At 41.2% G+C, this 21,755-nt stretch overlaps 1 protein-coding gene across 1 annotated transcript in view; it reads left to right on the top strand.

Moving 5' to 3' along the window:
• Positions 1-8,343: 8,343 nt before the first annotated feature.
• The window catches only part of CAP2 (cyclase associated actin cytoskeleton regulatory protein 2), a 68,532-nt gene continuing 55,120 nt past the window's right edge, over positions 8,344-21,755 (top strand). Inside the window, exons 1-2 of the mRNA XM_056330228.1 lie at positions 8,344-8,623; positions 19,749-19,873. Of these exons, the coding sequence (XP_056186203.1) occupies positions 19,750-19,873 (124 nt within the window). The 5' untranslated portion in view covers positions 8,344-8,623; position 19,749. The remainder of the gene's footprint in view (positions 8,624-19,748; positions 19,874-21,755) is intronic.

Raw genomic sequence — 21,755 nt, 5'->3', positions numbered from 1 at the left:
GATCTGAGCTTTTGCTCATCATCCTCTTCCTGGTCAGTATTAGGAAACATGAATAAATATGTGTATTTTTACTGACAGGTGAAACTAATTGTTCTAATGCTTGTTATTTGTTGGCACCCAGCCAACAGCCAGAAATGTGATGTGGTAACTTCAAATCTAGGTTTTGATTGTGCTCCTGAATATGAATATTTACATTTCAGAAAATGAAGACGTTAAAAAGGTTGTGATTAAGGTCCTGAAACTGACATCCAAAATGACAGCAGGAGAGTGGAATAAGGTAGCAACAAATATAACTAGTAAAAGCAAACAAATTCTGTTCTGCTTTTATGAATTGAACAGTAAATCATTATACAAGACACACAACCCTTTGCCTGTGGACCACACAAAAATCAGGACAACCAATGAACAGATCAACCTCAAACAACTTCCATAAGGAGTACATAAGCTTCTCTACCAAATTTGTTCCAAAAGGGGTTTAAGGAAAATCTGCTGTGAATACCACAAGGATTCCTGGGAAAGCTACACTTCAGAAATACTTCAACTTCTTTGACATTATCACATTAACACTAGTGAACCATTATAAATACAGATGGATGACTGGGGAAGAGGAGATTATGTGTTTCTCACCACAACTGATGATGTAGATCAGCCCATGGTACCAAGAATGTTAATGCGGGGACCATCTTCCCTTTCACTTCCCCAAAAGATGTCACTCCATTGTTCCTCTAACACATTTTATTTTCCTTTTATTAAGTGCTAGACAAAAGAATTCATTCCCTGCTGCTGCTGAAATGCAACCCCTGAGGTATCCTGATGTAGCTCCTAACTTCGCTTATCACTCAGGTGTGTACCCAGGAGGTCACAGAAGCTGCAGATAAACCACTTAACCATGCTGAGGCAGCCAAGCAGAGATAAGCAAAACAGGTTTGGCTGATCATTACAGGCGGAATGAAGCTGGTGGCTGGAAGAGGCTGACATTTCAGGATTGGTCAGCTTAGACACACACAACCACCTTTTTATATGCTGTGGCATAGATGTGCACCTTTAATAGTGGTTTGACTTTGTAAATGCATTCTTCAGGGCGATACACAATGATTTTTGTTGTTACCATTTAACGTTTCTTAAACACCACAAGATACACGGCTTTGAAACAACACTTTATACAAGCTGCAATGCCTGAGTCTATCTTATATTGGGAAAAGGAGTTGGAGCTGCTTACAACAAAGATTTGTAGATAGCCCAGCAGCTGGGCAGTAGAGACAGATGACCTCCTACAGATCAGAGGGACGAGATAGAGCTGAACCTCACTGGGATGCCGAAAAGTCTCTCCCTAATCCGAGCATACATCAAATGTAATCCAATGAAAGACCTTACAAGTGCCTGTGGGCCAAAGATTCTCTGTGAAGGTGCTTCTGGGTTCTTTCCTTTGCATCTAAAATATTTATATTTTAACCTAATAGGATATATAGGAACTTGGATTAAAAGCTCTTTTACCAACTATTTCTTTGTTTCACAAATATTATAAATTGCATTGTACATACTGTTGAATTTATATTGTACTCTAAGCATTTCTGGTTTCCTTCAAATGCTACATATATTGTCAGACATTTGCCCAAGGCTAAACATCAAATCTTCATCATATTTCTCTCTCATGCTCCTTTTCTCATATTCGGTGATAAGCCAGTTACATTAGTGGAAGTCTGTATACAACCAATAGTATTGTTTCAGAGGTACTGATATTACTGAACCAGAATCTAAATTGAAGTTCTTATTTATACCAAGGCTTCATATATTTTTAATGTTCATGGTCTAATTCATAAATCAGCCTTAGAGCATTGTTTTCCTTTCTTTTCCTTTATGAATTTACAAGAACGGCACATTTGATGGGGGATTAAAGGAGAACTCCAAGATGAATTATTCAGAAGAGCAAACAACGTTCTTTTCTAAAGAAAATGATAGCTTTTAGAAATACAGTGCAGTATGTACAGAGTCTGTGTAAATATAGGAAAGCATGAAAATAAGAATGAAATAAATGACTGGTTTGGATACAAAAATATTATTTCTGATACCGAAATCATTGGCCTACATTTATTCAAGTGAAACATTAATCCAGAAATGTAGGGTGAAGGGCTGACCCTGTTAGTCAGTGACAAAACACTCAGTGACTTGAGGATAACCAGGATTTCACCCCATCGGTAGGAAATATTTATGGTTCCTTCTAATCCATTTTAGGCATTACATTTAAATACAGTTTGCCTTTTCTTTCTTCCTTCCCTTTTCGGAAAAAAAAATACGAAGACAGGAAGATAATCTGGCTACCTGGACTAGATGATTGTTGTAGGTCCCTTCCAACTGAAATAGTCTAGTCTAGTCTATTCTACTCCAGCACTTGGCTTGATTTAAACTAAAGCTTTTTTTTTTGGCTTTAAAATTATAAAGTTTTTATAAAAGAACAAACCCTTTTGTACTCAACAGAGGAAATCCTTCTGGCGCAGCTGTATGGGAAAAAGATGTATTAAAAAGGACAGATTTCAGAAAAGGAGGCTGGTTTTAAAATGCTCTCGAAATATTGCAAAATAAAAAGATGGCCACTCCATTTGCCATGGAGAATATGAAACGCAAGGGACTGCGCTAGGCACTGTGCTGCTGTGCCTGATCAGTTCCTTGTACCTAATCTAGGTAGTCATAATTTGTAAAATAATAATTTAGGCTGACAAAACTGCACATTACTATAAGTAATGTACTGTACCTAGGGATCCTTGCCAGCACTCTCATTTTGCAGGAGGCTATAAAACTGAGATATCCTCACTCTTCAAGTCCTTGGTTGAGGGAGAGGTTGGAGGAGCAGAAGAAAATTCATGCTGCTGTTGCCCCTGGCATTCCAGTTCTGTATTAGAAAAGCATAAATAACCTCAGTACCTTTCAAGAACGAAGTAAAACATTTCAGAGACCACATTCAAAACTTGTGGTCTTTCCCCCTTTATTCTATATTAGGGTAGTAAGTGTATGGACAGAAGGTACCCGTCAATAGCTAAATGGGTTCTTACAGGACAAGTGCAAGCACGTGAACATAGCAAGGTAAAGGTCTTTATTTTCTGCCTGCCTGAGTGAACTGATCTAACAGAGACTGAACGCTATCTTGCTTTCTCCTCATCCATCCAGCACAAAGGAGCTCAGGGATGGACAAAACCAGCTAGGTACAGCACTGGCAGAAGTGGGTAGCAAATGTCACCCAAAAGCTAATTAACTGTTGTGGAAGAACAGAGGTATTCTGTCTCTAAAGGGGTTTCTTTAACTTACTTGGCTTGTAATGACTGCAATTGGGGTTATGCTTCTTACAAACCACTGTCCGAATAAGGGCACAGTCTAGTTAAGTGTTTGGAACAGCACTAAATATATGTCAGAATACACATTGGTTATCTGCCCACATTGCTATTTGTTTATATCCTACAAAGTGTTCTCTCTGTAAAAAATGGTGTCACCAAGTTATCAGTGTGATCTTACCACAAATTTGCACAATTTGTTGTTTTCCTTAAAGCACCATTTCCTAGATTTGGGTGACTGTGTAATTATTTTAAACAAAAATTAAGTTTCTAGCCCAGCGGGTTGTATAGTTACCCTTGAATTCATTATTTGATTATTCCTCCACATCTCAGAAACAGCAACAAAAAAAATCTCAAACATCTCCAGCTTTTTAGAAAAAAAACCAAAAAACACAACCTATTTTCTTCGTGTCGGGATTTTTCAGCACTTCTGCTGCACCAGCTGTCTGGGCTTTCCTATGCAGCAAATCATTGATCTCAGGGAATCATTGGTAAGTCATTCCAGGAAAAAGGTTAGAGCTGACTCTATACTTTCTACCTATAGGGGCTGAAAAAAATATTTGCAATCTGGATTTACTGGGGAAAAAAGTACGACATGGCAGAACCTCCTCGATAATAAGCAGAAATTATTCTTACCGAACACTAGATGAGGGATATTAACTGCTAGGAGAAGAGTACATGAAGAGGACTGATGCATTTTACCGATGATGTAGACACAGCAAATCTTGACAAGCTCTGATCATGATGTTAATGCCATCATACACATGGCGATGAAAGAAACAGAGCAGCAGACAACAAGCGAAAGAATGTCGTCTAGTAAGAGAAAACTACAGCCACAAGAAAACACAGAATAAAACACCAGACTTTTCACATCTGACCCATTCATGCATTCTGAAAGTGACTGGAGCTCTTAAGGATGCTGGGACATTTTGAATGAGTCAAAGAAGCTGTGGCGTGAAGAATACCACAGAACATTTTCAGTCATTTCTGACTTTTGGCAGTATTTGGGTACACTTGTATTTTCCATAGACACCTGGATAACAAAGCACTGACAATGACAAGGTCAAGAGCACGGACATTTAACCAGCTGCAATTATCCCATAAGATGCCTCATGGCTCGCATTTGGGGCTGGAACAGTGGCAGCACGGAGTCCTGAAACTCTGTCACAGCAAAGTATATCCAGCTCCAAAGCCGCAGGCCGTACCTCACTTCGTTTGGTTGTACCGATGCATAACGAGGGGACACTGCCAGTCTCTTAAAGGATCCCCTACAGCCTAGATTGAAAGAAAGATGAAAACAGAACTAAGAAGCTCAGACAGAAATGTTAACAGTTCTAAACCAGGAAAACTAACACTGACCAATGAGTAAGACTTCATTCTGTTTGACTGCTGCTTCCATAGGTTTCATACAGAGCAAAGGAGTAGCTCAAGGTGACATGACAACACTACACTCGCACACTTGAACATTTTGCTTTCCTTCCTCTCTCAGTAACTTCCTCTCTGCCCATAACTAAACAAAACCCAAGAAACTTCACTTGAAATCCATGCCAAAATCCAGTACTGTATAAAACAGGATTTTTAGCAAAAATACAACACAAGCCTGAATCTCATGATAATAAATAGATAGGGCAATGTAAATACTTAGCAGAACTGAGGCCCAAGCCTACAATATTCACCGAATAGCTTTCCCAAAAGAACAGCTCCACAGAACTGCATTAAACTGCAAAACTATCATTAGTACAAGTAGTCACAAAGATTAGTATTTGTGAAATCAGGACATTTTCCCCTTGGATTCAGCAAAGCCGTTAAACATATACTGAATTATAAACAAGTGAGTAATTCCCTCCCTATGTGACAAGCTGCTTAAATACAACTGGAATGCCTAAGTGCTTTGCTACTCAGGGATGCCATTACTCACATACACAACGATAAGCACGTGCTTATTATTTAACTTTTTATGTTGCCATGCCTAAAGAGAAGCATACAACTAATTAATGTAGAATAGTGAAATGAGAGTCCACACCCCCAGAGCTTACTGCATGAAAGAGAATACAGAGAAAAGATTAAAAAGCAGTAGAGTGACATCTGTGAAACTAAATGTAATTTGAATCTGCCTTAATCTTATTTTACAGGTGATCAGATTGAATGATGGCAGATTCAGCCTTATTTCACACTAGTTTGAAAGAGGAGAAATATTCCACCTCTTTGGCAGAATCTTTCCTGCTTTTTCCTCTGTGTTTTGACGCTTGATCTGTACAGGATAACCACAAAGTGCTCTTCACAGATCCATTCAGTTAAGTAGCTATATGCTGGTTTTCAAATTCTGATGACTGAATAGTAGATTTGGTAATAAAAAGGCATCTTGACATGTCCTGAATGCACTCCAATATTATTTAAGCAGATTCAGCACGCCACACTACCAAGATTTTCACATATCTGAATTTATTTTCACATCAGTAAGTGCTTGTGAAATTTTAATTCCTATTAATATATTCCACATTGCCCCAGCAAAGACAGACTTAATGAAATCAAGGAAATGAGCGTCAATATTTGTGGTTTTCTCCAAACTCATCTATGATTCATTGAGATGCAATTTGTATCAATAGGGAAATTTTGCAGTCATATACATGGAAAGTCCATTTTCAACAAATTCTGGGAAGGTAAGCATTAACATTTTCAACAGTTTTCTACTGTGAAAAAGCATATATGCAAATAAAAGATGCACCAGAGTATTTTCTTCTAAGTAGGTTACAATGCTGTCATTCTATAGAGATTTTGATAGCCTATCTCTACAGCCTCTGACATGTACTTTGGGATCCCTGCACAACTTTAGAAATACATTTTTCTTTTTCCTTGAAGGGATGAAACAACAGCATGTCATCTACTCAATATTTTTGCACATACAATATTTTGCGAAGTCCAAAATTTGTACCTCTCATTCCTTTCTTCTCTTTAGGGGGCTGTTGCTTGACCTGAGTTAATAACTACAGTTCTTTACAGAACTGCCTTTTATGATTACCTTCATTTACAGAGAAACCACAAGGCGCTCCTCTCTAATGTTTTCAGGCATTACATCTTACATCTTTGCTTGCCACTAGGTTGCCTCTGTATTATGAGGTCACTTTACAATTACTGAATCCCCCTTTTTTCCCTTCTTACCGAATTTATTACTTCTTGTTCCCTTCACCTTAGCCTTAGCCTTTTAAGTTTGCCAACATTCTCCTGGGGAAGAGAAAAATAACTTGCTTGTTTTGTGAAGAAAACACTAGAAGACGGGAGCGAAGATGTGTTATAGGGAGCTTGTTTTAGATATGTAGGGCATCTGCCAGTTTGGTAACCTCTTAAAACTTTCCATGGAAAGAAAATGCCCAGTGTTTTTTTCCCTCTTTTCTGCATGCCTATGATGTAAAAATATGATGTGGAGTGCTTGACTGTGCTCTTACAGTAAGCTTGTAAAAATTTTTGTCAGCCAAGTACATAACTTTTTTCTCAAATTAAATTGACATTGTAAAGAAATTCAATGGCATTTAACATACCAAACCTTCAACTTATCACTCTGACACTGCTGGGTGCTGGGATTTTTTCCTTCTCTCTGGGTTGTATGGAATATGGACCTTGAGCTTTAATCTAAATTTAGTAGTTTCACAGTTTCTTAATCCTTTCGGGTTTTCTTTCCAGAAAGAGATCTTCTGGGCTTGTTTCTCACCTCTCTTAAGTAGTTTCTGTGTTCTGTGTGTTTTTGCAATCAGGTCTTCAATCCCATATTACTTTTTTCCCTTTTGGAAGGTTTGTGAAGACCCTCTGGTTTAAAACCAGTGCTGTTCTGTTGATTTCATCTGGCTGTTTATACATGCCAAGGCAAAGTAGTTCTTTTCACTGCGTACAGGAAGCTGCAGCAGTGATTTTTTGCAATTTCCAATGACAATTACATGGTCTGCACTAGTGAGTTTGGATCCCAGACAGATCCTTGCAGTCAGCTTGCTTTTGCTTAATGCTGTCTTTAGGCATGTGAGGTCTATGAGCTGCTGTTAACTATGGCATCCTTGTTAAAATACAACTTTCCTCAGCCCTCATGTAACTGCTGCACAATTAAAACAAATCCTTACATTCATTTTTTATGGTGGTGCTGTCAAACCACCAGAAAGGAAACATAAAGTCTTCTAAAATAAGCTATGTATTTTATAGGGAAAAGCGCTACCAATTCTTGCACAACCACATGGTTGACTGGAAAACTGTATGTGGTCTTTTTCATTATCACTAACTAATGAATTGTTTTTCCATTCAAGAGTAAATTGTTCCTTTAAAGGCTGTGAATTCATGGTCTTCTCCCAAGACTTCTGTGCAGAAAGCCAGCTCATTTGGTACATGGAAATGAAGCAGATTTCAGGCGGATGATCAGATGCCTTTTGGGACCACGTTGTGCCGAAGACCGCTTGGCTGGAAACCATGTGTGTTCCCATTTGGCCAGGGGTACAGACTAGCGTGAAGCACACAGAGCCTGACAAACAGGGCCTGGGCATGAGCGTCTGCCTACTGGGAGAAGTCCTGATTTTATGGCCGTACTCCTGAGGGCAGCGACCCCACTGCGGGCCCAGCCATGGCAGTGGTCGGGTTGGTAGGGTTTAGTCTGCCTTGGAGGACACGATGAACTATCTTGGTGCATGTGGGGCTGCCCTCTGCCTCCCCTGCCACGTGAGGGGTCTGACGGCTTCCACGCTGACCCCACTCTCCCTTCACAGTGTGGGCCAGTCCTGTGTGGTGCGGGGTGCTCGTTTCCCGCTCACCCAAGCTGTGTCCAGTGGGCAAGTGGGGCCACCACGCCAGTGGCCATGCGTGCCCCTACCCTGGTTGCCTGTGCTCCTCCGTGATGCTCCACCACTGCCATTTCGTCTCCAGCACTGAGCCACCGCTGAGACACCTCTCCCTCTCCCTCTCCCTCTCCCTCTCCCTCTCCCTCTCCCTCTCCCTCTCCCTCTCCCTCTCCCTCCATTTTCACACTCCACCCACTTTTTGCTTTCTTTCTCCATCTCTGCCACCGTCTCTCTCCCTTTCTGGACTTGTCTTTATTTGGCACTCCCGGAAGCTGCCGGGCATTTCTCTCCCTGCCTGCCCGGGCAGCTGATGTGACTGACTGACACCGGCTCCCGCTGAGGAGGAGGAGAAGGAGGAGGAGGAGGAGGAAGGAGAGCAGCGGCAAGGCGAGGCGAGGCGAGGGAGGGGGGGAGCGAGTGACCGGCCACGGATTTTCGTTGCAGAGAGGAGGGGAGAAAAAAAACAGGCTACACGGGTCATCAAAGCAGGTAACCCAAGAGCAGGCAGCGGCGGGAGGGGCGGGATGCGGGGAGCGGCCCGACCCCGCCGGCCCCGAGCAGGCTGGGGCGGGCCCGGCGCGGCCGCGGCCGTGGGTGCGCTCCCGGCGGTGGCGCGGAGGGGCCCGGCCGGGCGGCAGCGGACATCTTGTGGGGGGAGGCAGCGGGGAGGGGGCGCCGCGGGCCGGGGCCGGGGGCTGCGGGGCGGCCGGCTGTGCCCCGGGCGCTCGATGTGGGTCAGGCCCGGCCCCTCAGCCTCCCTCCTGTCACCTGCGGCGGGCAGGCGCGGCCGGCCGGCCGCTGCCCGCGGGGGCGAGTGCGGAGGAGCCGCGGGGAGGAAGCAACCGGAGGGGGGGAACGACCCGGGCCCAACGCCACGGCGGGTGAGGGGGCCTCTTCGGGCCGATCCCGCGGCCAGCGCCGGCCGCAGCCGTCAGGGAGCCCCGGGGGCACCTCTCGGCTGCGCCCCAGCCCCGGGTTACTCAGAATACCCTCCGGTTGTTCCTGCAGGGCTGGCCCTGCCCAGCCATGCCGGTCTTGAACTCTCGTAACCTGCGTGAGGTGATCCAGTAGTGAGGTAGGAGCTGCAGCGCCGGCTCCGCGGGGAGCTGGGCGCTACCCGCGGAGCCGGAGGTGTGTGTGTGGAGGTGACTGCACAGCCTACGGGTTTAGCCCAGAGATAAGGGTTAAACAGCATCTTAGGGTGACAGATCTGCAGACAGAATGTATACCTTAATATAAAAATCTGTAAGGGATGCCGCAAATGCAAGGCGATGCGCAGAGGGGGCAGGAGGAAGGCAGAAGTGCAGCAGCGTGGAGCCCAGATGCTGCGTTTTGCAGGAACTTCACATCTGGAGGGAGCGCTGCCCCGGCCAGGCACCACAGCCCAGGAGAGCTTGTCGTGACCCCACCTGAAAATGTGCAATCTGCCCTGTGCTCCAGGCATTGCTATAGATCTGTATCTTGGCGTTACAGGATCAACAGTGAGGATTTTTATCAAGTAAAATTCAGATTTCATAATGCATAGGGGCAGTCTTAAAAACAAAGACCCTCTGGGGAAGAAAGCTATCTTCACATGCATTGCCTAAATGTGGTTGTTTTCTAATGATGGAAAATGCTTTCAGAAAAAAAACCTACACAGAGGCGAGGCCTTTAGGAAGTAGTTGGAAGGAGCCCGTTTAACAGGGGGGCTGGGTGGGATCAATACTGAAAATTTTTATTAATTTATTTCGAAGCCAGGCAAAAGTGGCAACGGTTCATGGACTAGCATGTTTCATTGTTCTGTGAAACTAATCAGGAAACCAGTCCTACTTCAGAAATGTAACTTCAAAAATTATTTAGTGGTCGATTGAATGTGTAGAAATGCAATATGCCACTCTCAAAGCTGGCCTTTTAAGACATGACTGAGTCAAATATCCTAATTTTATGTGAACTTTATGCTAGCATTTCTTTTTAATTACTTATTTTGCAAATTATAATAAACTTTTTTTCTGATCCTGTACATCTTCAGCAGAAGGATTTCATAGCAGTGATTCTATTTTGAGCAAGTTTGCACAAGAACAAAGGCAATCCACCTTCTGCAGAAAAGCCAGGCACATACAGCAATATGGTCCTTTTTGGTCTTTGGCATAACAAAAATGCTAGTCTTCAGAATATTCTTATGATTCATTTGCATCTTTCCCCCTCAAATGAATGCTGCTCAGCTGTGGAAGGTGGACAGGCACAATCCGAATGTAATGAATAAAATATGTTTTTTCTATTAAAGAAAAATGAAGAGGCTGTGCATTATTTACTATTACAGCAGAACCAACCTATGACATGTTTTCATTATTCTTTGCCAGCTATGGCACTCACTCACACGCTTCAGTGGAGAAAAGGGCTTCTTGATACACCATAAGGAGCAAGGGTACTGATTACATGTATTAACACACACACCCCCCATTAGATTTTCTAATCCCACTGTAATTGTTATTAACCATGTAAAATACATTGGGGACCCTAAGTTACAAAAAAAAAAAAGCCCCCAGGACTAAAGTTCCTGGGAATCTGAATTAGCAGGTATTAGAAGAGAAGTATAGTGCAGTGAGGAGGGCTGGGAAGCAGATTATTTGTATTCAGCTCCCAGCCTTGACACTGACTTGCAACGTTACCTGGAGCAAGTCAGATCATCTTTCCATGTTTCAATCTGTGATCTATCAGTGACAAGAATGTTGCAAGTGGTTTGAACACTGGAGAGAAAAATCTTGAACTGCCAGATATGTTGAAGAAATATTCTTTGTGGTTCTGCACAAGTTTTAACATATGTGCAACAGCAGCAAACTCTTAATTGTTGTAGTTGCTGCCTACATTCTTTAGAGAACATTCTTTAATTATCATGCTTATTGGGGCAAAACCAAAACACCTGCAATAAATCAGGTACAAATTATTGGCAGTTATTCAGACAGCTGTTTTATTATGAAATGGTTAAAAGATTTTGCTTGATGAGGCACCCCTCATATATAGAAATAATTTTAATTTCTTTCTTTAAAATTTTGAGTGCATCTTCTGCAACAGGATGAGCAACTGGGAACTAGGCATTTTCCTGAGGTACCGGGTAACGGCTCCAGTTACTCTAATATTTTTTGAAAATCAGTAATTTTGGCAGATATGGTTTACTGACTTTTCAAATAAATTCTTTGAACTCTAAAGGCTCCGCTATACTTCAGAATATCACCACTAGAACTATACCAGAATATCAACACCTCTACTAAGCATTGTATATTGAAATGAGAAAAGCACACGTAAGTACAGTTGCATCTATGGCAGAGATTATGCTAGTTCAGCAAGGGTATGGGTTTTGGGGGTTCTTAAACCTCTGTGATCTTTGACACCATGTTAGCAAGAGTTTAGGGCATAGACATGGCCTTAGTCTATACACATACTGGCTACTGTTGTCATTTTACCCGTGTATATAAGGTATTCTGACTATGTCAAATTTCAGGGACTTTTTGTTACTAAAAAAGGTCCCGTTGAGACTGCTTTCCTGAGTATATGCTAATGGAAATTGCTCTATCTGACCCACAATTTTTCAGAGAATAGCAGGCTAAAGAAATTGCTTGTAAAATCCAAAATAGCGGTAGTAGTGTGCTGGGAATCAAAGGTGTAATGCTTTTGTAGCATATATACACAGCAGGTAAATCCTCGAGTACATAATTGAATAGTGTCATATTTTTCCAAGAAGACATGTTCAAATCCTATGCATTGACTTTATGTTTTGTATTAGTTTAAATACTACATTAATTGCTTTTTGGAAGCAATGCAAAGGTTTATTTACATTTCCATGTGTAATCTGCCATTGTTTAGAGAGAAGAAACAGCAGAATAATTCACCTAACAGCTCTGGGTCCTCTAAAGCAACCATTATAGGAAAGGCAAACTTTACAATCACCTAGGGTAGGTCCAGTTTGATCTTTCTGGGTTTCACAACACCTCAGACTGAAACAGGAGGCATAAATAGCTGAATGTCTAAGATCTTGTAAGTAAGCAAGGTTGCATAGATTGCCAGGACCTCTAAGTAGTAAGCAGGTTAGAGCAGGAAATAGAAAGGTCTTTTTTAGTAGCAGGTGGCCCACTTCATCTTCAATCAGAAACAAAGGCACAACACATTGCAATGCTAGCAGAATTGCAGAACCGGTGGGCTGAATTTTATAATGGGAGATGGGCAAAGATGGAGGAGATGGGATCAGTGAAGATCACAAATGAGTTGCAGAGCAAAGGGAGTACTCAAATGGCAAAAAGCTTGCTTCAGCCCTCCTGGCTGCTGCCATGCTGGAAGAAGAGCCATGGGCTGCAGCCTGGGCTGGGCAGCCTGGGACCATCAGAGAGAGAGTGCCAAGATCATAATTGTAGCAGGATGTTCTGGTAAGAGCAAGAACACTACCGAACTTGGCTGAAGTCAAGCCCAGCTATTCAGGCTTTTGTGTGATAGGGATGTGCATGAGAGAGAGGGTGTGGAAGTGTTGTGAGAGGCCTCCCTCACAGCAAAGAAAACCCCTACTAACCGCGGTACTGAATAACTCTTGTCTCATGTTTCTGCAGAAGACATTTCACAGCTTGTGTTTCTAGAGCTTGCAACGCTATCTGCTTAGTTTTAACTTCCCCCTTTGCTTTTCTCCTTTCACATCCCACAAGTACTGAAACACTCCATAAGGGTTTGTACTTTGTGGAGTTTACCCTTTCGGAGAGTGCAAATTCAATTTGGTTGGAACCGTAGCATAAAGAATCTTACTGTTCAGTTATTATAAACTGAAGCACTTTAATAATATCGATGCCTGCATGCAGTATTTTCTCGGTTCAGCAGGGCAGCCTGCTTGCATACAGTAATTGGACTTGTGACAGGTAATTAAATGGCTTGTAAGGCCTTTAGGATGCTTGGTTACATGAAGAGCACCACACTAATACATAGTAAATGAGGTGGCTAAGAACATTGTGTTTCTGTTGATTGGAGAGATACTAAAACTCTTACACTTCATTGGAGGGAGAGAAGAAAATAAAACCAAGACAAAAGACTATGAGCAGTGGTGACAAAAAGGGAGCATAAAAAGAATAGGAGAATGCACTTAGAAACTGGGTTGCCTTGGTTATTTTAAGTCAATCATGCTTACACAGACTGTCAAGACTTGACTGCTTCAGTATATCATTAAATAATGAACTTGTTCTTTGTGATATTAAAATTAGTAAGACAGTCAAAGTTATTCAGCGAGGGATAGGAGCTCTTCACAGAACTTACATATAATTAGAAAGTGAACTGATATTCCAGGAGATACTAAGCACATACATGAACATGACACATTTTAAAGAACGAATATTAAATTATTAGAGACCTAACCATAGTCCATGCTGTTATTACATTGATTTGTAGACACGCAGCTTGACGTGTGCAGTTGCTCACCCATAATTATGGGACTAAGCTGGGATGTGATAAGAAATCTAAAATGCGTCAGCAGTCTTAGGGGTACTTGTCAAAATAGAGATTGTTTTACAAAGCAGTTTTGTAATATTTTTTAAACAGTGGGATTCAAAAATGCCTCCATTCCTTTCCTGCATGTTTTTGTAGACAGCAGCCTGATCACTCGGAGAGAGAGAGAAGCAGAGGAAGAGCCAGAATACAAACAAAGTATGCTTTGTGGTACCAACAGCATAAAGCCAGACAAAGGAAAAACTTAGGTTAAATGGAAGAGGTTACACATGAACCCCCTTTTTCCTCTTCTGCACAAAAATCTTTTCTGCTTATAAAAAATAACCCTTGGAAACCAGAGAGGGTATGCCAAAGAGAGAATTCCATAGACAAGATAATTTAGGTAGCACACACATGCACAGCAATAGAGGACTCATTCGAAGCGTACCAGTTGTTTTATCACACACATTGAGCTATAGGCAGAAGTATTGTATGATGAGTATACTAGAGCCAGCCAAGACTTCAAACCAACTTATCAATCAAAATGGTGCACACATCCACAAAAAGCAGAAGTCACATAGACATTTTTGTCTTTTTGCTATTCCATTTATAACATTTGTCCATTCTAACAACAAAAAAAAGTTGTCAAAATTCTAATACTGTTAGATATACATGACTATATCTTTTATTAGGATAAAAAAAAAAGATATTTCTTTCTTTATATTTAAAAGATCATTGCTTCCAAAGGAGCTAGTAGCAGCTGTAGAGGCAAACCAAGGAAAATAGATCACCAAAAGCTCTGATTTGAAACTGCGCAGGGCTTTACTGAGAGGTCTTCCGGTTTAATCCCATTTGACATCAGTTTGACAAGCCTCTGTTTACATTCCTCCCATACAGCTAATGGGAAACAAACCACAAACCATACAAGGTAATGTTTCTGTCTGCCTACCAACACACACTTTCTTCCACCTAGTACTCTCTTGCTTTGCATTCTCCACCCAAAATGTTTCATGGTAGTGACCCAAATAGCTTCAGGGGCTCCTCATCACCACTCAGCCAGAACCAGGCAGCTTCTGAGCCCTGCCTGGGAATGAGCAACCCCTGAGGCCCGGAGCCAGGGGGTTTTCATTGTCCGGACCAGAATGGGGTGCAGCAGGAATTTGGGTGTGCTGCCAAAGGTGGCAAAGAGACTGCCCGCTCAGCACAGCTCGGGGTCGGGCATACATCTGAACGGCAGTGTAGGAAAGGCAGCCATTTCAGGCTCAAGCTCACTGTGGGGGCTTTTTCTCAGAAATGAAGTGCCATAAGATGCTTTTATAATTTGAAGGGATGTTCAAGAATGTGCACACATTTTCCCCTCCCTTCATGTAGATTGATGTATATTGTACAGAAGAACTCCCAGAGGACACAGTACTTTGGATCTATAAAACGTTCATGACTGGCTCTGTGATAGTGCCAGCTGGCAATCTAGGTTTTTTTCTATATTTTATTTCGTATCTCAGTAGCAATTTATTAAGACTATGAGAGAAAGCACATGTGCAGGCTGCTGTACTTCTAGATTATGATTTTCCAAGCAGGGTAAGAATGTTAGATACAATTAAAATGCCACACTGCTGCCTGCATTCTGTTTTAGGCATCCGTCCTTTTCTGGCATAGAGTGGAAAAGCAAAATCTGACCTGTAGCATCTCACATGATGAGCATGAGTGAAACCTGGCATAATTTTGCAGATGCTAGGTGGATTTGGAAGGACTGGTACTTAGGAAAGAAAAGAAACCAAAGAAATTAACAAGTCACTTCTTTTCCTTCTAAATTAAGAGTCCTAGGAAGTAAAACAGACCATGGAACTTTATACGACCTCTTGCTGAAGTTTGTCAGAATAATACGGTACTTTACAAGGTGGCACCATTCCTGTATTCAGAACTGCCATTTTTACATGCCTGATAAGTCATTGTATGTTTATTATTTTTTCCCTTATGCTACTATACTGCTTTTCCCTATGGGCTCATTACAGATTGTTTCTTCTTGAGATAGAGCAATATGTTCCTCTGTCGTAAGTCACATATGATGGTAACAGGAATAGTACCTGTGTGCTTTGGCTTCCAGTTGGACTGCTGTTTGGGATGAGTATGTCAGGGAATTTTAGTCTACAGACAACTTTTTTCCCCTTGATAATAGATAAATGGTGCTTTGAGACAGCTGGGAGAAAAGCAGTGATCTCAAAAGGCCTGTCTATAAAGAGAGGTTTGCTTGTTGGTCTTCAGCACGCCTCGTTCTACCTGGTTTTGGATTAACTTCTTTTGGGGAAGAAACGACAGATGGTAGTATTACCACATGCCTTTAGCACTCCCCAAAAAGATACCACTAACAGGACAGATCTGTGGATCCTCCCACTTATTTTTTGTGCACAAGAGACAGTTAACAATGCCAACATTTAAATGACTGTCAGTAGATGTGGGTTAACACCTTTCCTGGCTCTTAGTTGACCTTATTTTCAATGAAGGTCAGTGTACTTCTCTACCAAGAGAGCAACTGGATACAGGATTATGTGGGAGTTGAAGCACTGTTGTTTTTAACTCCTTATAGGTGGTCAGCATCAACTCCAGGAACGGATATATGATTAACCCCGATAACCCACTTTGAGATCAAAACTTTAATTAAAATTCTGGTAAAGATGAGGTAAATAATCTGTATTGATGTGAAAACGTGCTTTATGGGAGTGGAAGCATCCCATAGATGTATTTACATCCTCTTTACTTTTCATTAACGTGCAAAGATTTTATTTGGCACTGTAAGTAGAGCAGTCTTATATTATATTTATTTATAGTATAAGCTCTGGTGCTATATCACATGAACCGTATCTTCACAGAGTCAAGCTGTACCATTTGTGTTTTGGCTCCTTTTGAGCTGTGGCTTTGTGGTGTCAGTTTGACCATGCAGCGAGGTGTGGAATTATAAGTAATCAGGTGAACAGCTGAATATAGGCCAAGAAAATGCTGAAGGTTGTCATAACATGAACCAAATACCTGAATCCCTAAATACAGGCAAAGTTGTCAATGTTTAGACTGAGAACGGATGAAGAGAGTTTTCATGCTATTGTTCAGTGGAGTCTTCACTTCAGAACAATTACATTAATTCCAATCTTGTTGGTAAGATAGATGCCTAGCCAATTGATGGTAAAATGAAGTGTAACCATAAGGTTATTGTATGTACAACTGATTTGCTCTTGCATTGTTATATACAGTAATGGCAAAAGAATACTTGCACTTTATCCATACATGACAGCGATACCTGTGTGTGTACTTATGTGCATGCATATACATAAGTATAGACACAAATACCATGTAGTCATGAATATATCAGTACACAGATAAAAAGATAGGTTCAGTGTAAACATAATAATTTGAGGAGTTCTTAAGTGTAACATTCCTTATAAAACCAAGAAAAAACTGGCATCCCTAATTTGATGGTTAAAATGGTTCCCACTTCTGTCTAAAAATACTTTAACAATGTATTATTCTGTGACTGCCTCGCTGGTGATACCTGCTTTTGAAAGAACAACATCGTAGTTCTCCAGCTAATGGGAACTGAATAAAGTGGTGAACAATATAGTGAGCAAAAGACTGTGTTGCATCTGGAAAGTTTTGCATAAAAAAGGTCCATTGGGTTATTGAGTTGGTTTATTCCCTTGAGCTTCTGATACCATAGTCCATATTCTTAGTAACTTACAGAGGGAAGTTTGTTGTGTAGAACATTGCAAGTCTGTTGATTTCTGAGATTCCTTAGACCTCCAAGTGTGTGCCATCAAACACGTTGGGTTTGTAGTCAAACACTTGTGTCCTTCCATGGGCAAGATCAGGCTAAAGAGGCCAAAAAGTAACAGGTCTTCCAAAGAAATTTGTACATGTCATCAAGGAAAATTTTAAGACAGATGAAAAAAACCCAACCTACCAGACTGTATCTTCAAATAAAGAAAAACAGGAACTGTACTGGAAATATACTTTAAAATACTGGTAAAATAAGTTGACTGTCAGTATGCCACATTAGATCAGCCTGACTTTAGACTGGTTTAATACATAATTTTTGAAACAGACACCATTTTAGGCTCTTCTGTAGCAGGGTAAACTGTGAAAATAATGTGTACATAGTATTTTTGAGGATTAACAATGCTTTGTTTTAAGAAGAGGTTTAGTATTCTCACAAAAGTTTGAACATTTCAAAAGCTGTCCTGATACTTTTATCTCACACCTGCCAAGATATTTGTAACCGTACAAAAAGTTAAGGTGTTTTTTTTTAAAAAATTCATTGATTTTTCAAACAGAATAGTGTGCATTTTCAGTATAAGCCAAAAGAGCCCCTCTGTATTTTGACAGTACTTATATGTACACTGTCTAATGTCATCCTCTTTTGGGGGTTTGCTTTTTTATTTAATGTAAATAGGAAAAACCCATAAATTCCAGACAAAACTTTCTCATGAGAATGGTTCTTCCAAGGGTTTCTCACTGTAAAATCTTCTGCCTCACTTTTAGGTCAAACACAAACCTCGTTATATTTATAGGGTAAAGTCTGAAGGTCCCACCTTATTTGATAGACAGCCTGACTCAGCACCAGAGCTCCGCATGTGTTTCCACAGTCCTAGTAGCTAATCTTCTCTCGCACTTAAAGTTTAAAAATTAAAATACTATTATTATTTTATTAATAAGATTTGTTAATACTGATTTGTAAATCTGAACCTTACTTTTCATGTTACTTTACTTTTTAATTATAAAGTTTAGGGATTCTCCCCTGAGTATGGGGACACTGAAGCAGCATGGTTTGGTTTAGTTGCTCGTATTGCATAGTATTGCACAGTTGATTGGAATCTACTATTAAGCTTTGGTATCTCTGAAACGCTAGCTCATTTAGCAGGCTGTTCATTGGGAACTAATACAGTTACACCTATATTCCAGGTATGCCTAACCTTTCTACTCTACAAGCCATACAGCAATCAATGTCTTGTGGCGGAGTGCCACAGGGGAGGGATGCTGGGAGAGCTGCTGATGACCTGCTTGCCCCAGCTGGGGATGCGAGTCCCCCCATTGCCCCTACATCTGCCCCTACACCCCAGTGCTGGCGGGGGACGTAGCCTAGCGTGGATCACATTAATCTAGAGCCATAGATCACACACACCCCCAGCTGTATGTCACTTAGCAGAATAAAACACAACCTTGAGTAGAGAGGAACGTGTGCCTTAAACGTGTTATATTAAATGACAGGAGATTTAAACAGAACTTTGTCTTTGCTTATATAACTGTTTCTCAGTCTGAGATGTATATAGCACTGTGTTCTCTGAGCCATTGGCCAGTATTCAAAAATGTCAATGCCTACACTTCCTCACATGTAAGAAAGCAGATAATCATATTGTGGGGAAAGAAATGTGTGAGTTCTTAAAAATTTAGCCTAATTTCTATTTCTTTTGCAATCAAAAGCACTGGCGCAGTACTGCACAAGCCAGCCCCTGGATTTTTTTTTTTTTTTTTCTTTCCAAAGGTTAATTAGCACCTGATTTAAAAAGCTGGGGAAACACTGATTCACATCAGGTACTTTTGTAAGAAAAAAATAGGTGATGGGAAATCATACTAGAAGAATAAACAGAAGACCTTGTTGGCTTCTTTTATAGCCTTCAATAAAGTGGCTGAGTCTTACTACAAAGCCTAAAACACTGAAGCAAATTTCAGAATGTATCTTTTAAAAAATTAGAAGGTATGCATTTAAAGTCTGGCTTTAGTCAAGTATTAATTGTGTCTCTGTTTCTGCATCTGTAAATGGCTGATGCAAATCGTTGTAGGCGTAGTTTTTACCATTTACGTTTATAAATATTTCAGTCATCTCAATATCTGATTGGGACCGTATGCATATATTTGTCATAAACTGTCCACATATGGGCTGTGCAAAGCTACGCTAGCAGTGCTTTGAGTCTGCTGTTTATATTGAAAACACGGGGCTGAGTACAGATCATATTCCTTGTTGACAAAGAAGCAAGTTACCGTATGTCAGCTGCTTCGCTGCAACTGCTTATATGCCAGAAAGACAATACTTAAAACCCAGGAGTTTTACCATAAAGGCTGATGAAAGGTAAAGCCACAAGATGAACAGAACTGTAACATGAAGTAAAGCATGGGCTGTTTCTATCCTTAATTTCAGAATGGCAGAGACTCATGGTTTGATGGAGAGACTGGAGAAAGCAGTGACTCGACTTGAATCATTATTTTCAGATTCACACGGATCTGGTGGAATGGAGTGTGATGCCATCAATGGAGTCAATGGAAGTAAGTCTGTTTTTTTGAAATGCCAATTCTCTTGTTAAGAAATTGCAGGTAGTACATGTGTTTGTCTTTTAAGAGGGAGTGCAATCCCACCCCTTATGAAGTCTGTATCAAAGGTATTTTAAAAATTCAATTTAGACATGTCATGTGGCAAGCTTAGTCATATGCATAATTCTAAATTAATAGAGCCTAGAAAATTCAAAATTTGACTAGCCTCTTAAAAATACTATCCATATTTCAAGCTTTATCACTTTTCCATTTTAGGACTTATATTGTTTGTAGGTAACTCACCAGATGAAGATGTCTGCTTGAGCCCAGTTAGCAGAAGAAATGAGACATCCCCAAATTTTACAGCATAAATACTTCTGAAGAAGTCACCAATCTAAACACGGAGTTAATTTGCTATGTCTCTGAATTTTGCAGTGCAGACCTACTTTATTTAATTGTTTAATATCCTTAAACAAATACGAGTTTGTTCATAAGCATTTGCTTACTAAGGGCTGCCACACGTCCATGGCCTTACACTGCTACCGCTTGAGCTCCCCCTTCTCAAGTGGATCTCCAAAGCACCAAAAAAATCTGTCTTCATTTATTCACATCATATTGACAAATCATATTTTTTCACTCCTTAATTTTTTTGTTGTTCCTGGAATTTAGAGGGTAAATAACCTCATAAATATGGCAGTTCTAATGTTGATGGAATAGAGGTGCCCTTTCCTTTCTCCAGAACTTTCTTTTTCACCCAGAAGCCTGACATGCATCTCTTTCTTTTTAGCTTTGTGTCTTTTGCTTTCTGTATTCCTTGGCTCTTTCCTGCATTGTCCAGAGAAGAGCACATCTGAGCGTGGACTCAGCTGCTGTAGAGAAGCTGCAGAAGAAGCAGAAAGTTGCAGGCAGCTTCCTTACTGACACAGAAGCAAGTCAGTGTATGTCAGCTGCTTTATTGTCCCTGTATGCCAGCCCTTACCACACAACACATGCGAGGGATCTTCCCCACAGTCGTGTGTGCCATGGGCCTACACACTGGCAGCTGCTGTGGAGCAGCTGACTGAGAGCAGCGTGTTTCTGTGGCAGGAAGGGAGCATCTTCCAGCAGCCTTCAGTAAGCTTCAGTAATAAAATGCTTACAGTCCAAAGAAAACCTAGACAGCTAGTAAACCATGGCAAAGTCATGGAGAAACACGGTCTGTTTACAAACTGACACATAAATCAATCACTACTAGGAAATCTGTCTTTTTAAAAAACACAGGCTTCAATCCTATAATAAATCCATTTAGGTGAATCTCTATATTAATCCACAGGTCAGTATTGCAGAATCAGGGCTGCTTTCAGAACAGATGGACTCACACGTGAGGTGCTTCCATGAAAACTGCTATATCCATGGCCTGAGCTAAGAGCTCAGTTAAGTGGAAAGGTTCCCCCCACAGGGAAGCAGAGCCTTAAAACCCCAACAGATCCCTAGAAGTAGTCAAGTGGCAAACCTTGTTGGAGCGAGGTTGTAAAACACAGCCACTGGGAGACAGCAGTAAGAAGCTAAGGTGAGCTGGCACTTGCCACTGTCTCACATGGGGGGAGGCTCGGGAATTAGCTTTTGCTGATGCAGTTAGGAAAGACTCTACCAGTTCTTCAGTTTGGGCAACTGATACACACATGGTGCCACAAACACTGTTCTGTATGGCTGTGTTACTGCGCCTCTGCAGAGGCTCATACAACCTCCACAGCAACTGCAGAGTTGACAGTCTTACAGAACGGGTCTCTCTTTCTTGCTCTCCTTTAAAACCGACACTCAGCCAGAGTGTGACCTTTTAAGTCTCTAGTGGAAATGGAGATATATTGCTTTCTTCTACCATGACCCTCCCCCTAAAAGGCCATTCCATAAATAGAAT

Source organism: Falco biarmicus, chromosome 3 (assembly GCF_023638135.1).
Source record: "Falco biarmicus isolate bFalBia1 chromosome 3, bFalBia1.pri, whole genome shotgun sequence".
NCBI lineage: Eukaryota > Metazoa > Chordata > Aves > Falconiformes > Falconidae > Falco > Falco biarmicus.
The sequence above is the reverse complement of the archived record's forward strand: the minus strand, read 5'-3'. Positions and strand labels throughout refer to the sequence as shown.